An 18,748-nucleotide genomic window follows, 5' to 3' on the forward strand; every position below is an offset into this window, starting at 1 on the left:
AAATTTTCTTGTATAGAACTTGACACTATAACAGCAGAATACCTGAAGGCAACCATTTAGAATTAGAATAAATCTTTAAAGTGGAAGCTGTCACTCACTTGGTTTGACTGACATAACTTCTGATGTGAGGCAAACGGAAAGTGGTTAGATAAGCCTTTTGTCTTTGTCTGTTAAATGCCTCGACCTTGGATTATTGAGCTTCTGTCAGCTGCAGTCTCCAATCCATGTTGCTTATTTGCCACCATTGTGCTTGTGTAAGGACATTCTGCAGAGGAGATAGATGGCACTTTTAAAAGTGTCTTTACAGACACTCAAGACAGTCATTAGTTGTGACCTCACCTGGCACGCAGGCGTAGGCTGGGAGGCTTATTTTGTGATGTTTAGCTTTATGTTTGTGAGTGTGAAAATAATAACTTGACATTTGCAAGCAGCATCTGCTGCACAGTGAGTGCTGTGATGAAAAATGTGGGAATGTGGTCTTACTCATCCATTTTGGGAAAGTGTTTTGGACACATTGAGAAATGACTCGGTCCAAATGTCACTATGGGTAGTTTACTAAAGTTATGCCTGCTTGGATACCAAACTAATTTAACTAATGTACCAAAACATGACTGTGTGCTCATAAATCTGGGGATTGTTGCAGCAGCCTGTTGGTTTCCAAAGCTGTGGAAAAAGTCCATAATCTCCAAATATCAAACACTTCATTTGCACATTGTTATAAATGGCACTACATGAAGTTTGTGTTTTAAATGTTCATTTAGATCATTTCTGCCTGGTAATGAGTGGGCAATTTCTGCTTACATATTAGGCATTTTATTGTGTTTTACAATTTTGTGTGAGTGCGTGTTTGCTTTTCATTGTGCGTTATCAAAAGATGATGTATATTAAGTAAAGTATATTAATCGCAATAACTCATTGTCAACTATTTTAGGTATGCCGTGTCCAACTCGCTGCCAGACAAAACCTTTCATCTTGAGTGACACGGGGCAATAACCCTTTGAATTAGCAGGGCATTACGGCCAGACTGTTTAACTTTTGAGAATACACACATCCATCCAGTTTCCTAACTGCTCACCCAAGTTAGCAGGACACACACATTACATTTGAATCAATAAGTAACAAAGCATTTTAGCTCAATTATGTGCACTTAGTAATTTGGCCACTGGTGGGTAAACAGAGCAGGCTTGACATAGACATTGCTTAGTTTGCTGCGTGTATTATTTGTGCTGCTGTTACACGGCATGCTTACTAATCCAGATTGTCTAATAATGACTTTTCAAAGCAACAGAATCTTTGCTATTCTTGTGTAATTAATTACCATATTTGGCCGGTATTACTGCTATTCTGTAAAGGTTACCTAATCTTTATCTTTATTTATTTTATTTTTATTTTCCATTTTTCGTTATGAGCATCTCAGTCTCATGTGGCCTTTGTGGCTGTACAGAATATGTTGATTTTGCATCAACACAAACATGTAATAATGGCAGACAAAAGTACAATTCCTTGAAAAGGAATTTCAGTTAGAAGCAGTATAAAGTAGTATAAGCCGTTGTTGTTGACTGCTTGGACAGCATATCTGTCTGCAATTATTTTTTTTTCTTTCTGGGCCTCATAAAATGTCCGGAGAAGCTTGATTGAAAGGCGCAGCTGTGATGCAGCATGGCATATTGAATATGGTCTGTGAGGCATGAGTCTATGAGCCCTTGCTGAATTATATAATGGTTGATGAGGCTGGTACTGTTTTGGATGTGTTGTCTCTCATGTGTGCCAGTGCTCAGGATTTGGCTTTTCTCTGTGCTCTGTGGCAGCATTTAACCTGTCAAATGATATTCTATGCATCATGCTGATGGACTGTGAAAATCTTAACTTAATCTTAATCCATTATAACCATGGAAACGTGGGCTATATTGATATCGTTGCCGAACATAAAAACAGCAATGACTGAACCACTCAACCATACAGTGCTTTTAGTAGTGTGGGATCTTTTTAGGTATGACCCACACAAAGACCCTTTTTTCCCTTTTCAATTACCTGGCACAAAGCTTTAAGGATCCCAGAGAGAGCAAACAAAGCTTCTATCACTCAATCACTGTGTGCTTTTAAAATGGAAAGCCACGCAGTTATTAAGCCTTTCCTTCAAAACACATTCCTCTTCGAGAAAAGTGATTTCTTCTGAGAAAGCTTTCTTCAACTCACTGGTATTTTCCAAACATGAAATTGCCCCAATAACAGTTATTCAGCCTGAACTCTACAGATATTTTTGTTTCATCTCCAATAGACAAAGATTGCCTTTATGCCTTTATAGTGAATGTGACATACACTTAGAATGTGTTGTTCGCATTTATATAGAAAATGCCTGACAACTTGGACATCTTAAACAGTGTGTTTCTATGAGGTTACCGAAGTAGTTTATCTTATGGGGAAGAAAATAAATACTCAGCAGCTCAGTGACACTCAGTGTCACCAGTTGTAACTTCTCACTTATATTTACTCACTTATATACAGTATATTGGTTCACCAAAGAACATAATACTCCTTCTTTGCCTCTGGGATATTGCCATATCACAGTGAGGCAATTTAAAAATTTCAAAGAATTGTTTGTGTGATTTCTCCTTTATAATACGCTCTGGGAGTTAATCTCTTTGGCCACTTTCTCCGTGTCAGCAGAAGAAATATTGGCTAGATTGAATAGAGAAACTTCAGGTGACATCGGACTAATGGGCTTTAAATTTAACCATGAGAAGTGAAGATGATTGGAAAAGTTTTTGAAGGAGGTAAAATTATAATACAGCCTCCCTGAGGATGAGTCAAAAGCATCGGAAGACCTGTGTAATTCTCTCTCTGATGGCAACCCTTAATACTGATTTATCTGATCAAGAATGTCTCAACAGCTTTCTCAGTTCTGCTCATGGAATACTAATAAACCATTTAATGAAGGCTAAGTACAGCAAGAACTGAACACGACTGGGGCCTTACATACAGCTGTGACCTCTTTTCATTTTTTTCTCTGCTAAAAATGTGCTTATTTTGTAGTAACTTTAAGCCATAATTATTTCTATTAAAATAATACATACTGTGGGAAATGGTAATACCACCGCTCACATTGCAAACCTTACTTAAATTCCCTCAATCCACAAAACTTACTAAAGCCTGGTGTTTGATGAAAAACATATAAGCAGTGGCACCATTTCCAACCAAAGTGGCAATCAAACAGGATGTCTGGTCAAAAGCATTGGGTCCAGATGGAATAAGCTACAAAGAGAAAATTATCCAGTTTTACATGCAATCTGTTGTTTTCTGGTGGGACTAGAATATTGATGGGATCCTATGCTGTTTACTCCCAGATGGTTGAAACGAATTGTCTAATAAATTACACCAGTTAGTAGATATGTCTCAGAATTTAACCATAGTTCCTTGAAAGTGCCATTTTTTTAAAGTAATGAACAAGTATTTGTGATACGGGGTTTCATGTTTTGCTACAGAAAAAATGCAGTGGAAGAGTGTGTTTTCATATTGTACCATTATAAAAGCTTCCTCTCATTTTGACTTTAGATTTTTTCCTTCCTACAAATAGATTTGGAGTTTTCCTGGTCAAAGGGTACGTGATAAGAATATAAAGAGCAGCGGATCCTTCATTTTTCAGTGACATATTAGATGCGAACTATTCTTCTTTGAGCTAAAATAGAATCAAAGTCTTTTCTCAGATATGGAGGAAATCAAAAGCAGCTGCCAGCAGTTGAAGCTCTAACCTGCATATATCTGGTTTTAAAAATAAGAACAAAGGTTTCTCTTTAGTGTAGTAACACTAAAATCTTTTAAGTACTATTCTCTGCTCCAAAGTTTAGCCACAGATTTTCACATCCACAGTAGTGATTGTCGATGTACCAAAACATCTTCACAGTGTGGGGGCAAGATGAAAATTTTCAAAGGGTAGTTTATTTGGCTCGATGGAGGCATGCTGCGGCTGAGAGGCTTGTTTTTTTGAATATCTGCTGTTCCAAATTAAAGCCAAAGTCCCAGTGAAGCACACAAACTGTTTGCTTACAAAGCTGGTGGAGCAGCTCTTGTAATTTATCACCCAGACTTAAATTTGTGCCTGGGGTCTACCTGGACAAGTGTGACCTTATGAAGGTCAATGAGGTAAAAAATAAAACCGCTTTGCTCCCGAGAACAACCCTTCTTATGTATACTGAGAAGATTTGTAAGTCAAAAGCTACACATGCAGAGACACAAGGCAGCTTTCATGTGTGCTGGACTGTATTTACTCTTTGGATCTAACATTTTCCAGAAGATGTGTCCTTTACCTGACACCGGATTCAACTCATATGTGACCGTGGCATTTCAAAGTTTAAAAAAAAGAAAAAAAAGCTTACCATCCTAGTTTTCACTGTGCAGAGAAAAGCAATAAATTGAATCCCTGTGGACACTCCATGCTTTAGAGATGTCTCTTTCTGTAAAGAGGAGGTAATCACGCATAACTGCTCAAACATCATATGGACACAGGAGTCATAAATGAGAGAATGGCACTTGCCACTTTGGCAGATTGCATTGTCAGGAGGTAAACAATGGAAAGAATGAGGAAGGACTCATCTGATAGGAAATGTCAGAGCATGATTGGATTAAAAAAAACCTTCTAAATTAGGCTCATTAATCACGAGCTAGGAAAACAGTGACAGGTCTTGTTCTCAAAAGCTCTCCTCTGGAACTAAGCTGAGTGCCACCCGGAAATTGCGCAATTACCTTAATACCTGATTTAAATGAAGAGTATGCATGGTGGTGTCAATTGTTAATTGGGGAAAACAGCTCATATTATTTAGAGGTAATTGCCATCACAAGAAGTCTAGTTATCTAATCCTATCTTTTTTTGCATAATTAACAAGACAGCATTGCCTTGAATTCACTCAGATCTGATGGTTCCCTTTTGTGCAGGAATGTGACTGAATGCTTTCTATAGCATAGTCATAAATGTAAGCTGCATCCCGACCAGTAATACATGTCAAGTGTGACATCTTAAACTCTATCATCTCTGCACTTTCAGACGGAAAATTGAGAGCTGTGTATTGAGCAGATTTTTTTTTTCATAGTCCTTCTCAGTTATCATATTTCACCCAATAACCCAGTTCAGTACTGCAGAGTGCACACAGCAATTAACTTGAAGCAACAGGGTTTCCACTAATGTATCACATCTCTCTGCTCACTGTGTCAATGTAACAAACTGCACCCCCGAGGGCTGCTGCTGCAGAATGATGGCACAAGAGCTGGAATTGACGGGAGCATGTTAGGACCCAAAAACACCCCCCACCTCTCCCACCACAATGAGACCAGACAACTTCTCACAGCAACTGACTATCCCGCTGTGCGATGCAGCAATATTAGAGGAAATCTAATCAGAAGACCCCTGACTTGTGCATAATTTATTGCAGAGCTAATTCACGCTTATTCTGCATGGATTAATGATATTTGTTGTGAAATCCAAGTCTTTTTTTTCCCCATTTGAGCTGCCCATTCTCAATCAGGCAACATCATTGTAGCCCTGTTTAATGCAGTGAGAAAAAGGATGAGGATGTGGGAAAAGAGTGTCTCACATATAAATTATTTCCCCACTTGTATGATAATGCGAAAGATGTCTCACTCACTAGTGTGTGCAACAAGCTTGTATTGCTCAAGCATGACTGGCTTGTATATGCGTGTGCAAATGCTCCAAGACTGTCCTTTAATGGGTCATAGTTGGTCTCCTTAGGTGAATTCACGGAAAACGATATGTGCACCGCCTCTCAATAGACTCATGTTGGCATGACTAATATGAATGTGCGAATGCCTTCATGAGTGAGGAGTACAGGGGCACAGTTCTCTATTGAGTCTCATCTTAATTAAACCAAATTTACCTCAAAGACTCTACAGGCGGCTATTTTAGATTGCAATTAGCCATGCTTCATACAGCTAACCACTCGTCCTCAAGTCTCCACTGGTGTGTTGTTAAGGCGGTATTTTTGACCACTTTTTTTTTTGCAAGATTTCTACAAATGTAGCATATGGCTGGAAACCAGCACATATTTATCTTTATTTTTGTGGAATTACTTGTTCATTGAACCACTTGCTTTTCTACAACAATATACCAGAAAACATTATTATAGCTAATCACATATCCCCAGGGAAACTGGGCTCTCTGGACTTTTTTATCACATGCAAATGAAATATTTTAATGTTGGCCACAATGAGTGTTACACCTCTAAATGAATCCCTCCAGGATCCTGTTGAGTTTCATTCCCAGACTTGAGATTTCATCACCGTAAATGCACACGTGTAAGGACACACATGCGCCCACTGTTTTTGATTCCTCAGGTGCAGCCAGAGGCCAGTCCTTGTTCCAGTTCCACATGCTTGCAGCTGTTTGAGTGTAACTCACTTCTGCTATAAGTGAGGCATTTTCATCTGTGAGTTGCAGTCAGAGGAAAGTTAACTGTCAACCCTACAGATAATCACAGCTGAAAGAGTAACCCACAGAGGGTTATAGGGATGGATCTTTTTCAGGTGGTAAAAGCTTGAACTTATATCGCTCACCTATGGATTGCAGTGCATTGTGCACTTTAGTTTTATGGTTCTCAGTGAAAAACTTTTACATTGCTCACATCTCAGAAACACTCATATGTATCATTTTGATATTGAGATTAATTATTATTATTTTTTTATCTTACTGTATTTGAAAATATAGTTTGACTACAGACCTACTGGCCATTGCTGGAATCTGATGGTAACACACAGTAACAATTCAGCTGCAGTCACATGACTTTGCCTGTAAAGGTTATCTGTCTCTGCTGATTTACCTCACTGCTACCTAGAGTAAGATCAGGTTTGTTGTTAGGAACGGTTGCTAGTTAGTTACCAAGGCAGAAATGTACAAGGCCACAGGGTGAAACTTAGAAAAAGCTTGTCTCTACTTACAGAGCTCCAGTCTGCTCTTAATTTTGAAGCATTAGGTTGTTATTGCTTTTTCATTTGTGGGTTTTGATTATAGTCATTGCTGCAGTATCTGCATCTTCGTGTAGTTATTACTTTAATCTTTGCTCAGAGATAAAGCCTCTTTCTCTCCCTCTGGCACTGTAAAGCATCAAAGGTAAAAACAGTCATCCAAAGGATTTAGTGTGACTGGTGACAAAGCCTGTGCTTCACACCTACCAAGATATTTACCTGGAGTGTAAAATCATTATTACTAACCTTTAGCATGAAGAGAATGTGACAAATCCCTGCCTCCAACTAGGCTCTAGCTTAATTACTTCCATTTACCAAGGTATTAGTTTAGATCCCTCTTCTTAAGCTCTCGATGATGCCAGTGAGATGCCATGGACATCTGCAGAGTTTACAGTTCACAATATTAAAAAGCAGCACCACTGGCATAAATTGACCAAAAACAGTATATTTGGTGCAGTAGACGCTTTAAGTGTGTGCTAAGATATCGTAAAATAACAAAAGTGAAAGAGGTCATTTAAGAAATAAATGGATTTTTTTTAATGCAAAAGATTTCTATAGCATTGCATACTGTGGTTGTATCTGAGGCAAAACAAAAATTAGTTCCAAAATCCTTGCAATTGGCAATTCTTGTTTGTATTTCCACAGAAACTGAATTCGAATTTTAATCTCTCTATATATTTTCTCTTTTCAGTCATTTGTAGTTGATATAGAGATAAGTAGGTTGATTTTTTTTTTGTTTTTCGCTTCTTATTCTTCTTATTCATTATTATTATTATTATTATTATTATTATTATTATTAACGTAATTAGGAGGTTTAGTGTGAAACGCAGAAATCAGCTCAATTTTTCAAAATAACTTTTTTCGTTGCTTAAGTTAATGATGGACCTACCACATTTGTTGTAATCTGTCCAAAACTAACCAGCAGGAGTCATACGACCACTGTTTTTTAAGGTAGCCGACAAAAAAAGCGAAGAAAATCAAAGCGGAAGTGAGGAACTAAGCGGAGCAGGAAAAGTTTTTAGGGGGAACTTAGAAGTGGCTATTACATCGGAACTACGTGATGAAAAGTAAAAACCTTTGTATGCCTAGTTACAGAGTTTAAAAGCCAGCGTTGCCGTTGAGGGACAATGGGACTCCCCACTTTGGAGTTCAGTGACTCTTTCCTGGACAGTCCGGACTTCAGAGAGCGTCTGAAATGCCATGAAATAGAACTGGAGCGGACAAATAAATTCATCAAAGACCTCATTAAGGATGGGAATATGCTAATCACTGCGCTCAAGAGTAAGTAGCCCAGCGTGGCCTTTTTTTTTATTCTTTCAGTCCACAAATAAAACTACCTAAAACCTAGAGGCGACTTTCAATTAGCGGACACATTCATTATATTTATTTTAAGACTTTTGTGCTAGTGTTTGAATGGTCCAGTCTCTCTTTGAACTGAAGCCACCGGGAGCTGAATAATTGTTGTCCTACTGGGAAACATTTATATTACTAGGAAAAAGCTTAAATCTATACAAAAGCCACATAATTCATTATTAAGGTTGTTGCAATGCAAGGGATTTGTTTGCTTTGTGTCTGCTTCCCTGGCTTCAATGCATGCATGCAGAGGCTTGTCTAACAAATCCCAGTGTCAGAACTGTTAGTGTCATATAAGTGGGTTTCCTCTGCTTTAATATTCAATCATAAAGCCACTTTCTGACATATGGATAACAATACTGGGGGTTAATTCATTGATAGAAAACGTTTTTTCTCTGAAGAGTCACCGCTCAAAAGTAAGGAAAATACATATTGTGGGCTTTAATGTCTGCATGAGGATGTCAGTGAGGATGCCAGCATTCAATTTGAGAGGTCATTGTCCTCTCAAATTCCAAGTTAGGTCTCAGATTCCACCGTGCTGATTAAAGTCGACTTCCTGCTCTTTCCCTGTGGGGAAGGAGTTTGGTCTGTTAACGTCAGAAGTGTGTCTGTGAAATGGAGAAAGATTAGAAATATAGGTCTAATAAAAATGGAAAACAGCTGGGTTGAAATAGAATGGGAAGGGCACAGCATTGTGCCACACTGCGCACACTAACCCATCACTCACCACTGTATTTTTTTTTTCCACAGTTAAACTCAACATGGGTCTGTCAGACTTTGCTGTGAGACGGCATCATTCTTGTCACGCTCTTGCCTTTTTAATCACCATTCCTGTATGTTTTGCTTTTTGCTGCTCTTGTGCTTGAGGCAGCGAAGCTGAAATTGCACCTTAAGCAGGGAGTAAGGTTGCAATATCCAACAATTTACACATTTAAGCGGATCTATTATGCAATTTAACAATTTTTTTGTGTATTTCTTCTTGGACTCTGTTAGAGTCCAAGTGTGATTCACAGTTCAGAGTTATCTTGTACTACTTGGTGCAGACCCCAAATTCATAGGGTTTTTTTGAGACAAGATTTTCACCCTTCCTTTTAGCAAACTTTCTTCTGACTGGGTGGCCCTGACAAGCCAAAGGTTTCAATGGCAAGTGAGCGGTGCTCCTGTGCTCACAGCCATTGACTGTTAATATACCATACCATGGGATAGTAAGTAAAACTAGGCTTGTGTCTGCTGTGTATTGAGCACTGAACTGAATTTTAATAAAGCACAGTCATGGCCTAAATTATAATAGTCCAAAACAAATTAATTTGATCTCACAAATGACACGTCTTGACTTAATTAACTCTTCTGGACTAATCAGCCAATTTGAAAAACAGGACACTGATGCTTATAATAACCACATCTTTGTTTTTTCAGTATCTAGTCTGGCAGAATGAGTTTAATGGAAATTTATATTGATAAATGAACACAAAGGCATACAGTGTTTAACAAAGTAACTTTTAAGTTTAAGCTCTTTGCGGTGTTGTGCTGTATTTCTTGCTTCTGGTTTCAGTTCCACATATTTGTACTAAGCGTACATCAGATCAACAAAAGTGAGGAGCACTTAGTATTTGTATCACCCTACCATACCGTTGTATTGCTGACTCTAGTATTTCTCAGGGCAGCTGAAGGCCAAACCTATTTCATACCTTTTTTGCAGGAAAACTGTTCCGTCAGTGGACAGGGCATCATAGGTGGACAGTAACACCCTTCTCAATGTTTTATTCACAACAGGGAGGATATGTCAAAGGCCTGCGCAAATTGTTTAATACCAAATAAGACATTAAGACTTCAAGATAGACTATGCAGTGGCAAGACAGTGGCAAGTGGTTTGAGACTTTGATTGCCTTTGATGGTTTTATTGATGTAGAAACACTGCATAGTTAAGGTTTTAATAGATCCCAACCTACACACCCCTCCATCTAGCTGATCTGTTGCTATATTGAAGTTTGAAATGAGAAATTCTTATTAACCAGTGTTTCGTGTTAGTGCGTCATCTTCCACAGTAAATAATCCTTAAACATGACCACAACATTACCAGTGTTTGAGCTACTTGGAAGGAATTTTCCATTGTGTTTGTCTTTCCTTTGTAGTCATGAGTGTCTCAGTCCTTTAACTGAATGCCCAGTTTCAGTCAGGAGTAGGGAGAGAGTGCAGGAAGTGAAGAGACGGAAGTAAATTATTGATGGTCTTTAACTTGGGACGCCGTAGAGGTTTATGACCCTTTATGACCTGTCATCAGCGGTGACATTACTGGAAGATATTTAATGGATCTTTTTTCCTGTTATCATCTCATGTTTCACAGCTGTAAAGTATCCTATAATGTATTTTTCTTTAAATGCTGTCTGAGTGAATGAGGTCTGTTGAGCCAGGTTGTTAATGTATTACCTGCAAAGTGGTTTGACATGTGCTGAAACTGCACTAACTGGCTCCATATAAAGTCAAGCATATGTTTGTTATGGGTAACTAAAGAGGGTGATTTTCTGGCTTTTAGAATTAGTAAAGAAATTTTGTGACTACCATTGTTGCAGTAGTGAAGGAAACACTTTCGTCTGGAGTCTGTGACGTTTTCACATTTTAGATGCACTCTATTGGTTGGGCCAAAGTTTAAGTCATTTTAAATGTTTAAATACTTACCTCACACAATATCTTTAACTTTCTGTCATCAGCTGAAAATTAATTCTGTAATCTGGTAACAACCCCAAACATCCAGCCAAAGTCGTAAAAAACGATTTCTAGTCATATGTAGAACAAGAAGACTAACAGATGGTATGGCCCCCTCAGAGCTCTGGTCTCAACACGGAGGTGGTCTGGGATTACATAAAGAAACAGAAAACAGTGAGACAGAAGGACTTTGACTAGTTCTCAAAGATACTTTAAAGAAAATACCAGCCAAATACCTTGAACTGCTCCACTTGCTACATCTTAATCTCTGTGATGACTGTTAAAATATACCTGTAATGTGCATATGAATGTGCAAATGTTTCCGTATGCTCACGAACCAGCCTTGATCGTGCAGTTACTTTATGCAAATACACAGATAAAAGAAACTGTAGCTTTTCATGAATCAATCACCATTTAGATATTACAAATCTCTGTACCTTTGGTACTTTATATAGGCTCAGTTTCATGAAGATTGGAAAGGCTGTCTAAGCTGAGGTCAGGAACAAACATGACACGCATATATTACGATCATTATGTTATGATATGCAAGATACAATCAAAAGGTTCTTTGACTGTGAATATACAACTCAAAGACCTTACCAATCATCTCTAACTAGTGACTTGTTGCAGGGATACACAGCTCCCAGCACTCCAGCCACTTTTGAAGCTATTCTTGAGGTCCTGTTCGTTAAGCTCATCAAGGACAATTCGTCATAAACCCTGGATCACTTCCAATCTGACAAAATGGCAATACTTCAGCATAAATGTTTTGGGGCAGTCGCTGAAATCTGATGGGATATGACTGCATTGTAGTAGTCAAAAGGTTGCCATCTCACCACAATTCAGATACCTTTAGGTAGAGCAGGGCGATATGACCAAAAATATTTATCACGATATACATTTGAAAATTTGTGATAACGATATAACTGACGATATAATTTACACTAGACAAAATACTTTACAACTCCACAACTTTATTAGTGCAAAAAAAACCCCATCAATGTATTTTCATTTAATAAACAAGCAGCTGTTTTTTTATGTGCATTAAAGTTATATAAAAATGTAACAGTTCAAATGCAAATTCCTTGCTGACAGTTTAACCAAAAGGCATTTCCAGTGGAAATTGGCCGACATATCCTCAGCATAACCATGTATAATATCCAACGACGGCCCGCTAGCATGCGCTACCAAAAATAGTGCTTTGTTGTGTATCTGACGGACGAAAGCTAACCCAGTTCCACACTACTGAAGTTGCAGCATTTTTACAAACCAATTCTGGTTCATCCGTTTCATTCAACGATCCGCTTTCGCCGCCATGCTTTTTCCGACGTGTGCGTATGAAAACAAAGGCACTGCGCATGCGCGTTTTACCCATATTCTATCACGATATTTAATTTTTCCCAAAATTATACCGGTATTGCCGTGAACGGTATGATATGGCCCAGCTCTACCTTTAGGAGCCTGAGGACATTACAGTAAAACTTGCTATTGATAGTTTAACTTTGTAAAACCCTGCTAATGTCCAAGAAAACAGAGTAGATTCTCATCCTACTCCTAAGGTAATGTGCCTTCAGTTTTAGAGATTGTGACTTCGTCTATTTTTAAGCCCAACTCTCCTCACTAGGAATGATTCTTGACGTCAAGGTTGTCTGAGAATCCATGCTCTATTGTGAAAAATCTGTGTTACACAAGTGGTGACATTACATAGAATACATACTGACACATGTTGCTCGCATGTGTCAGTGCTATTCCCAATTTATCACTAAGAGAAAAAAATGTAAACTTCTTTGTCCCTCTTCATATTAATACTAATGATGAAGGTTGTGGTTTAAAGATTTCTGAAACACGCTGTTTAAACAGTGTTATGTATCAACAGTGATTTGGTCAGGCGGATGTAAGTTGCACGGTTTACACCTGTTGTAAATTACTAGTATTTATTATACCCTATACTTAACCGTATTAATTCACTAATTATCACTTTGGGAGAAGGGTGGGAGAACCACAGATATGAGGTAAATTATCATACATTTAACATGTGGTTGGCAAGTTTATTTTAAGAGTATAAGAGCAGAAAGCCACAGAATTGGAGGCTAGTGTCTCTTATATGAAATCTATTTGGTACCTTCTGTAACTTATGTGATGACAGTGTCGTTACTATGCAGCAAATTGTTTGATTAACATTACAGGTTCTACAACATCCTTTAAGAAATTTGGACACAGATACTCTTGCTGTATTTTCTATAGAATGAGTTAAACCATGCTGCAGTAACAGAAAAAAAGTGAATAGTTACAGTTACAGAGAATATACTCATGGTTGACAGGCTAGTGACATTTATAAATATGTATGAAGAACATGAAAAATGATGAGCCATAGCTGGTCTTACTTTGGCAAGGGGATCTCTAAAGACCTACGTAGACACACATTCTTTTGGGTGACAGCTTGTATCCGTCATACATAATTTGTACGTATTTGTAACACAGTGAACAAACAGTTTGTTCCTTGCACTTAGTGTCATCAGAATGTACTTTGGTTAATTGTGCATCACCACACATCCTCCAGATATCCACTGTTCTGGCCCGGAGCTTGGGGTTCCCAAAAAATTCAATCCAAAATTCCAGGTGTTCCAGATGCTGTCTAATGTTATCTTCCTGCAAGATAACAAGTTCTAATTGAAAGCAAAAAAGATTTCTAGATCTTAAGTATTAACTTTTGTGACATCTAATGCGTTTCAGTGAGTGGAGACAGATGAGCTTAGTATAAAGTGGAAGACATGGTTTTATTATGCTACCTGATAATATATCTCTGCCACCGCCCCATATCCATGCCTTTCAGCAGTGACGGAGTGATGCTTCCTCCTTAGGATATACAATAATGAATGGCTGACACGCACGGGGACTGTTATTAAAAGAAATCTGTATTTAAAAAATATGTAAACAGCAATTCTTCCAACTGTGCTTAAATAATTTAATGCTTTTATGTAACTCAATATAGTTATAATTAGTTGCTGCTATTTTATTAAATAAAAAGATGACTTGTAGGCTTTTGTCAAAAGTGATTTCACAATAGCTTTCAGCTTTGGGAACTCTAAGTGTTTGTTTGTCTGAGGACAGATGATGCTCCCAAGGCTCAGCCACAGGAAATGTCCTGTAAACATGCTTGTATAACCATCCCCCATCCGCCCTCAGATAGCATTTGGCCTGACATCATTCTGCTTTACTGTGTGGGTGTGTGTATCTGCTTTCTTAGTGTCTGTGTCTGTTGGACTGTGACTAAGGCAGACTGTGTGTTGCCGGATTATGCCATTTATAATATATTGGTGCTACTTTGACTACATTGATGAATTTTAACTCATGTAATGGAAATGAAATGTAGAGGTAAATTATGCGACTTGTTTAGCAATAAAGCTGAGAGAAGCGGTAAGCATAGCTGCTGGAGACGTGGATAATATGTGAACAGATTTTGATAAAAGGATTAGACGTTGTATTCCTAAAAGCTGCTTCCCTTCAGACTGTGCAAGAAAATGTGTTAGACTTCATATTGAGGTCTGTTCTGAAGCACTCTGTTGTTAGTCTGTCAGTCAAACTGATTGTCACAAAGAGTACACCGTTCTCAAGTTCACAGTTAGCTGACTTACACTGAATGCCAGGTATTGTGGTTCATATGTATTTCACCTCCATAACATTCAAAATTCAATAATTAATCATTCAATATTTTTTTGTGTGTGTCATCCTGAATACAAACTGAAATATATAAATGTATATATAATACTGTGTAAAATGTTTCCGAATCCCCAGGCAAGTTAAGATTTTGCTTGGAAAATTTGAAAGTAGGTGCAGTGATTTATTCAAATGTGTAATACATGGAAATACAATATAATACAGTGAAAACGGAGTTTGTACAATTCTAGTGAGCTTGAAAGTCAATATTTGGTAGGGCAACCTTCCCTCCTCAACTCAGCCTGAACTCTCATAAACAAGGTTTCTAATAATTTCTTTAAGAGCATTCAGGAAGTGTTCTCAAGGATTCTTGAGGAAATTCAAAGCTTTTCTTTGGATGCTGGCTGCCTTTTGTTCCATTCTGTCAAGAAGGACCCACACTGCTTCCATAATTTTGTGGTTGGGGCTCTTAAAAGGCCAAGAGGCAGTCATGACTAAGTGTTCCATTGGATGGTTTTCCTATAGCAAGTGCTTTTAATGCATTAGAAGTGTGTTTGAGATCATTGTCACATTTGGTCATAATTTTGTCATTCACACTGTGTCAACTGAATAGCTGGTTTAGGGTTGAAATTAGAGCTGGGCGACAGAACGATAACGATATGTATCGCGATATAACTTTTACTCGATAGAGAAATTAAACTATCGCGTTAGACCTCGCCGCTCTTGTCCTCTTAAAGAAAAAAAAAAAAAAGCAGAGCCGAACCAATCACAGCCGCAGTGTCACGTCACGTGACTTGTTACGTACAGCACAAGTGCCAAGCCGCACATGTGTATTTGTTTGTGAAGCAGCCAGCGGGTAATGGAGGAAATGAGTGTGCCGACTAGAAAAATCAACCGAGCGTGACCGAAGGTTACCGAAGAGAAAACAGATGATGGTTCCAATGCCGGAGAGATTGTCGAACGGAAGAGCCATAGAAGTTCCGTAGTGTGAAGGTATTTCGGCTATTTCAAGTCTGACAAAAAACAGAGTAGCGTGCACTGTAAATTGTGCCGAAAGCAAGTCTGGAAATACAATAAACTGGTGCATGTGTTACACTGTGCGCCACGTTATTGTTTCGGTGAAATGGATTTCTACAATACTGTTACTGTTAATTCTACTCTCTGCAGTGTTTAAATGCTTACATATACACACAGTTACTGTCCCTCCACACATACGACTCGGTTCTGCTTCTATGCCCCAGCTTTGTTTACTTTTTCCCACCGAGGCTTCTAGACTTCTGATTGGCCAACATTTCTGCACGGTTAGGAATCTAGCGCCACCTGCTGCTTTGGCATGTTCATAGCAGCGTTTTCCTTCATTTCTGCCTTTATGTGTGGACGGGATTATTTTTTAAAACGAAAACGGAAAATCTCCGTTTTCAAAAATACCCGTGTACGTGTGGACGTAGCCTCAGTCTCTGACTGGAAGCGCTAATTCGTCATTCGGCTTTTGTCAGACTAAAGTAACTGTTAAAACTGTTTGAAAAGCTAAGCTATACAACAAGGAGAGATTGAGAATTTCCTTTTAGTTCTCAGTTTATTTGATATTGACAAAAGTTAGTCAGTTTTGTCTGTTCTTCTGTAAAACAAACTAAGATTTATTTTTAGAATTAATATTTTGTTTCTAAGTGAAATTGACAATTTAGTCTGTTTTGTTTGTTCTATTTTGAAACTTAAACGCTTTAGCGGCTGCCTTTTGTGTAGTTTGCAATATTTGCCTTTATTTATCTGAAAAAGTCTCATGTTCCTTAAGTACATCTACCCTGTTGAACTTCATCCATCCATTCGCGTCCGCTTAATGGATGAACTTATTATGGGAAATAAATATTTAAATAAAAACAAGCTGCTGATTATTTCACATTTTACTTGTGAGCAACGGCACATTTAAATCTTACAAATATAGTTATTTGGCTTATATCGTGATAGATATCGTTATCGCCTGAAATGAAAAAAACATATTGTGATATGAAAAAATCTTATATCGCCCAGCTCTAGTTGAAATGCAGCCCTATTACAAAAACCACCATGATTTACAGATGGCTCTAGATACACACTGTGGTACCGCTTTTATTGGTGACATTTTGAACCAAAAATGTCATCACATCATAAGACATTTTGCCACGTATTGTCGTATGTAGTTTGGTATTCTTCAGCCTTTTACCTCTTCCTTTTCTTAAGACTGGGTTCTTGACCGCCACACTTCAAGTGAGGCTGCTTCTGGGGCTTTGGTGAACAGTAGATCAGCTGAAGAGAGGGGTACATCTCTTGGGGCCTGTGTCAGATATTTGCTGGGGGATTTTTTCTTAAGGATTTGACTTTCAGATACTGTTCATCTGTTGTAAATAGTTTTTTAGACCTGACATTTCATTTTCTGTCCTCTACTTGTCCAGTTTTCTCAAACTGTTTTGTCATGTTTTGAATGACTAACTGTTCACCGTGCTGAAATATGCCACTCTTTTGAAACCACCTTGTTGGTGGTCCTTTTCGTTGTCCTTTTTCATAGATTGAGCTAAACAAATGGGAACAAATTGTGTTTTTGGAATAGGCTGCATTTAACAATTTTTTTAAAAATATAATTTAAAATTGGTGCCTGTTGTGCGTTGACATAACACTGGTTCATCCTTGGAGTAAGGTGTCTTTTATCCGCTTGAATCGTTCATAGGTCAGTGTTTAGTGACAAGGCCTAAACTGTAAAAAAGCTAAAAGGCTAAAAAGCTAAATGTCCTTCGGAAAACTTGGAGGACAACTCAAGACCGCTTTAGAAAAATGACAAGAAAGTCTGACTCCTTGGAAGCAAAATGTAAAGAAATGATGGGTGGACTTTTTCACAGCAAATGTATACTAAATGTGTACCAGTATATACTGACTAAAAAGATTTGTCCTTTATATTTGTCCTCAGTGGGTTGAAATAAAAAAAAAAGTGATATTTTTGCAAACTGAATTATCTTTCTTTAAAGTCTGTACTTAGCTGTTCTTTTACTAAATACATGCTTTGTTAAGTCTTATATTGAAAAAGGCCTTTGAGAACTGTTACTACTGTTACTACAAAGTAGTAATCGAGCTGATTTTATCAGAACTTTTTTGAGAAATAAGTTCATCTCTGTTAGAATTTGTACCAGATGTGTTCTCGATGTGTCTTCTGAAAGAAAATCTCTCAACTCAGTCTAAAGGCAGTAGACCTGGTGATAAATGGTAGGTGCTGGCCTGTCTGCCTTTCTTTTTTTTTCAGTCCCGCAGAATTGCAGGGGTAATAACTCTGATCTTTTTCTTTCGCGCTAAAGAATAGGCTGTAGCATTGCATCAGCCTCACATCAAAGACTCAATGTCAGTATCTTCCATCTTCTAAGTTGTTTTCAGCAATTTAGATAGCTGAAAATGATGTAGATGTGTATTCTGCATGAATATGTGGGGAAAGATGGTGTTTTTCCTCTTTCATTCTGTGAACTCTAACAAATTTGTTGAAAGAATTAATTAGCCAATACTTAATAGGCATAAAAGCAGATTTTTGGATATAAGTCATTGTAAATGACAAATTCACTTTAGTGCATAAAATAATTGAGACATACCTAGCTTCACAATAATGACGTGCAGTTCTTCTAAAAAATACTAAATTGCTGGATTAACTTTCTTTGTTTTGAAATGAGAAAACAACTGTTGTAATTGGAACATGGGGGACTACCACGTAGGATTTTAACTGTGAAGTATTTTGTAGATATGCTGTGGTTTCTAAACCCAAGATTTCAAACTGAATCTCTTCCATTAGTGCTTAATACATTCATATTAAGACCTCTCATGAGTTGCCAATTTATTATCCCATCTTAAACCACATTAGGGGGTTGAATCTGCTAAAAATACTAGAGTTACTGTGTGACTACTACAAATGCAAGTTACAGTCATTGCTATGTATCGCTGACAATGCCATTAATGGCACATGATGTCAACATTTGAGAGCTATGTTTTTCACCATTCACCAGTAACAACAGACTATCCATGAATCCCATTTATCTCTAATGAACACGTAAAAGTA

At 37.9% G+C, this 18,748-nt stretch overlaps 1 protein-coding gene across 2 annotated transcripts in view; it reads left to right on the forward strand.

The window, feature by feature from the left end:
* The first annotated feature begins 7,965 nt into the window (after positions 1 to 7,965).
* The window catches only part of arhgap42b (Rho GTPase activating protein 42b), an 81,338-nt gene continuing 70,555 nt past the window's right edge, over positions 7,966 to 18,748 (forward strand). For both annotated transcript variants that reach the window (XM_026193698.1, XM_026193699.1), the window contains exon 1: positions 7,966 to 8,250. In XM_026193698.1, coding sequence (XP_026049483.1) covers positions 8,097 to 8,250 — 154 coding nt within the window. In that variant the 5' untranslated portion in view covers positions 7,966 to 8,096. The remainder of the gene's footprint in view (positions 8,251 to 18,748) is intronic.

This window comes from Astatotilapia calliptera, chromosome 14, assembly GCF_900246225.1.
Source record: "Astatotilapia calliptera chromosome 14, fAstCal1.2, whole genome shotgun sequence".
In the NCBI taxonomy this organism is placed as follows: domain Eukaryota; kingdom Metazoa; phylum Chordata; class Actinopteri; order Cichliformes; family Cichlidae; genus Astatotilapia; species Astatotilapia calliptera.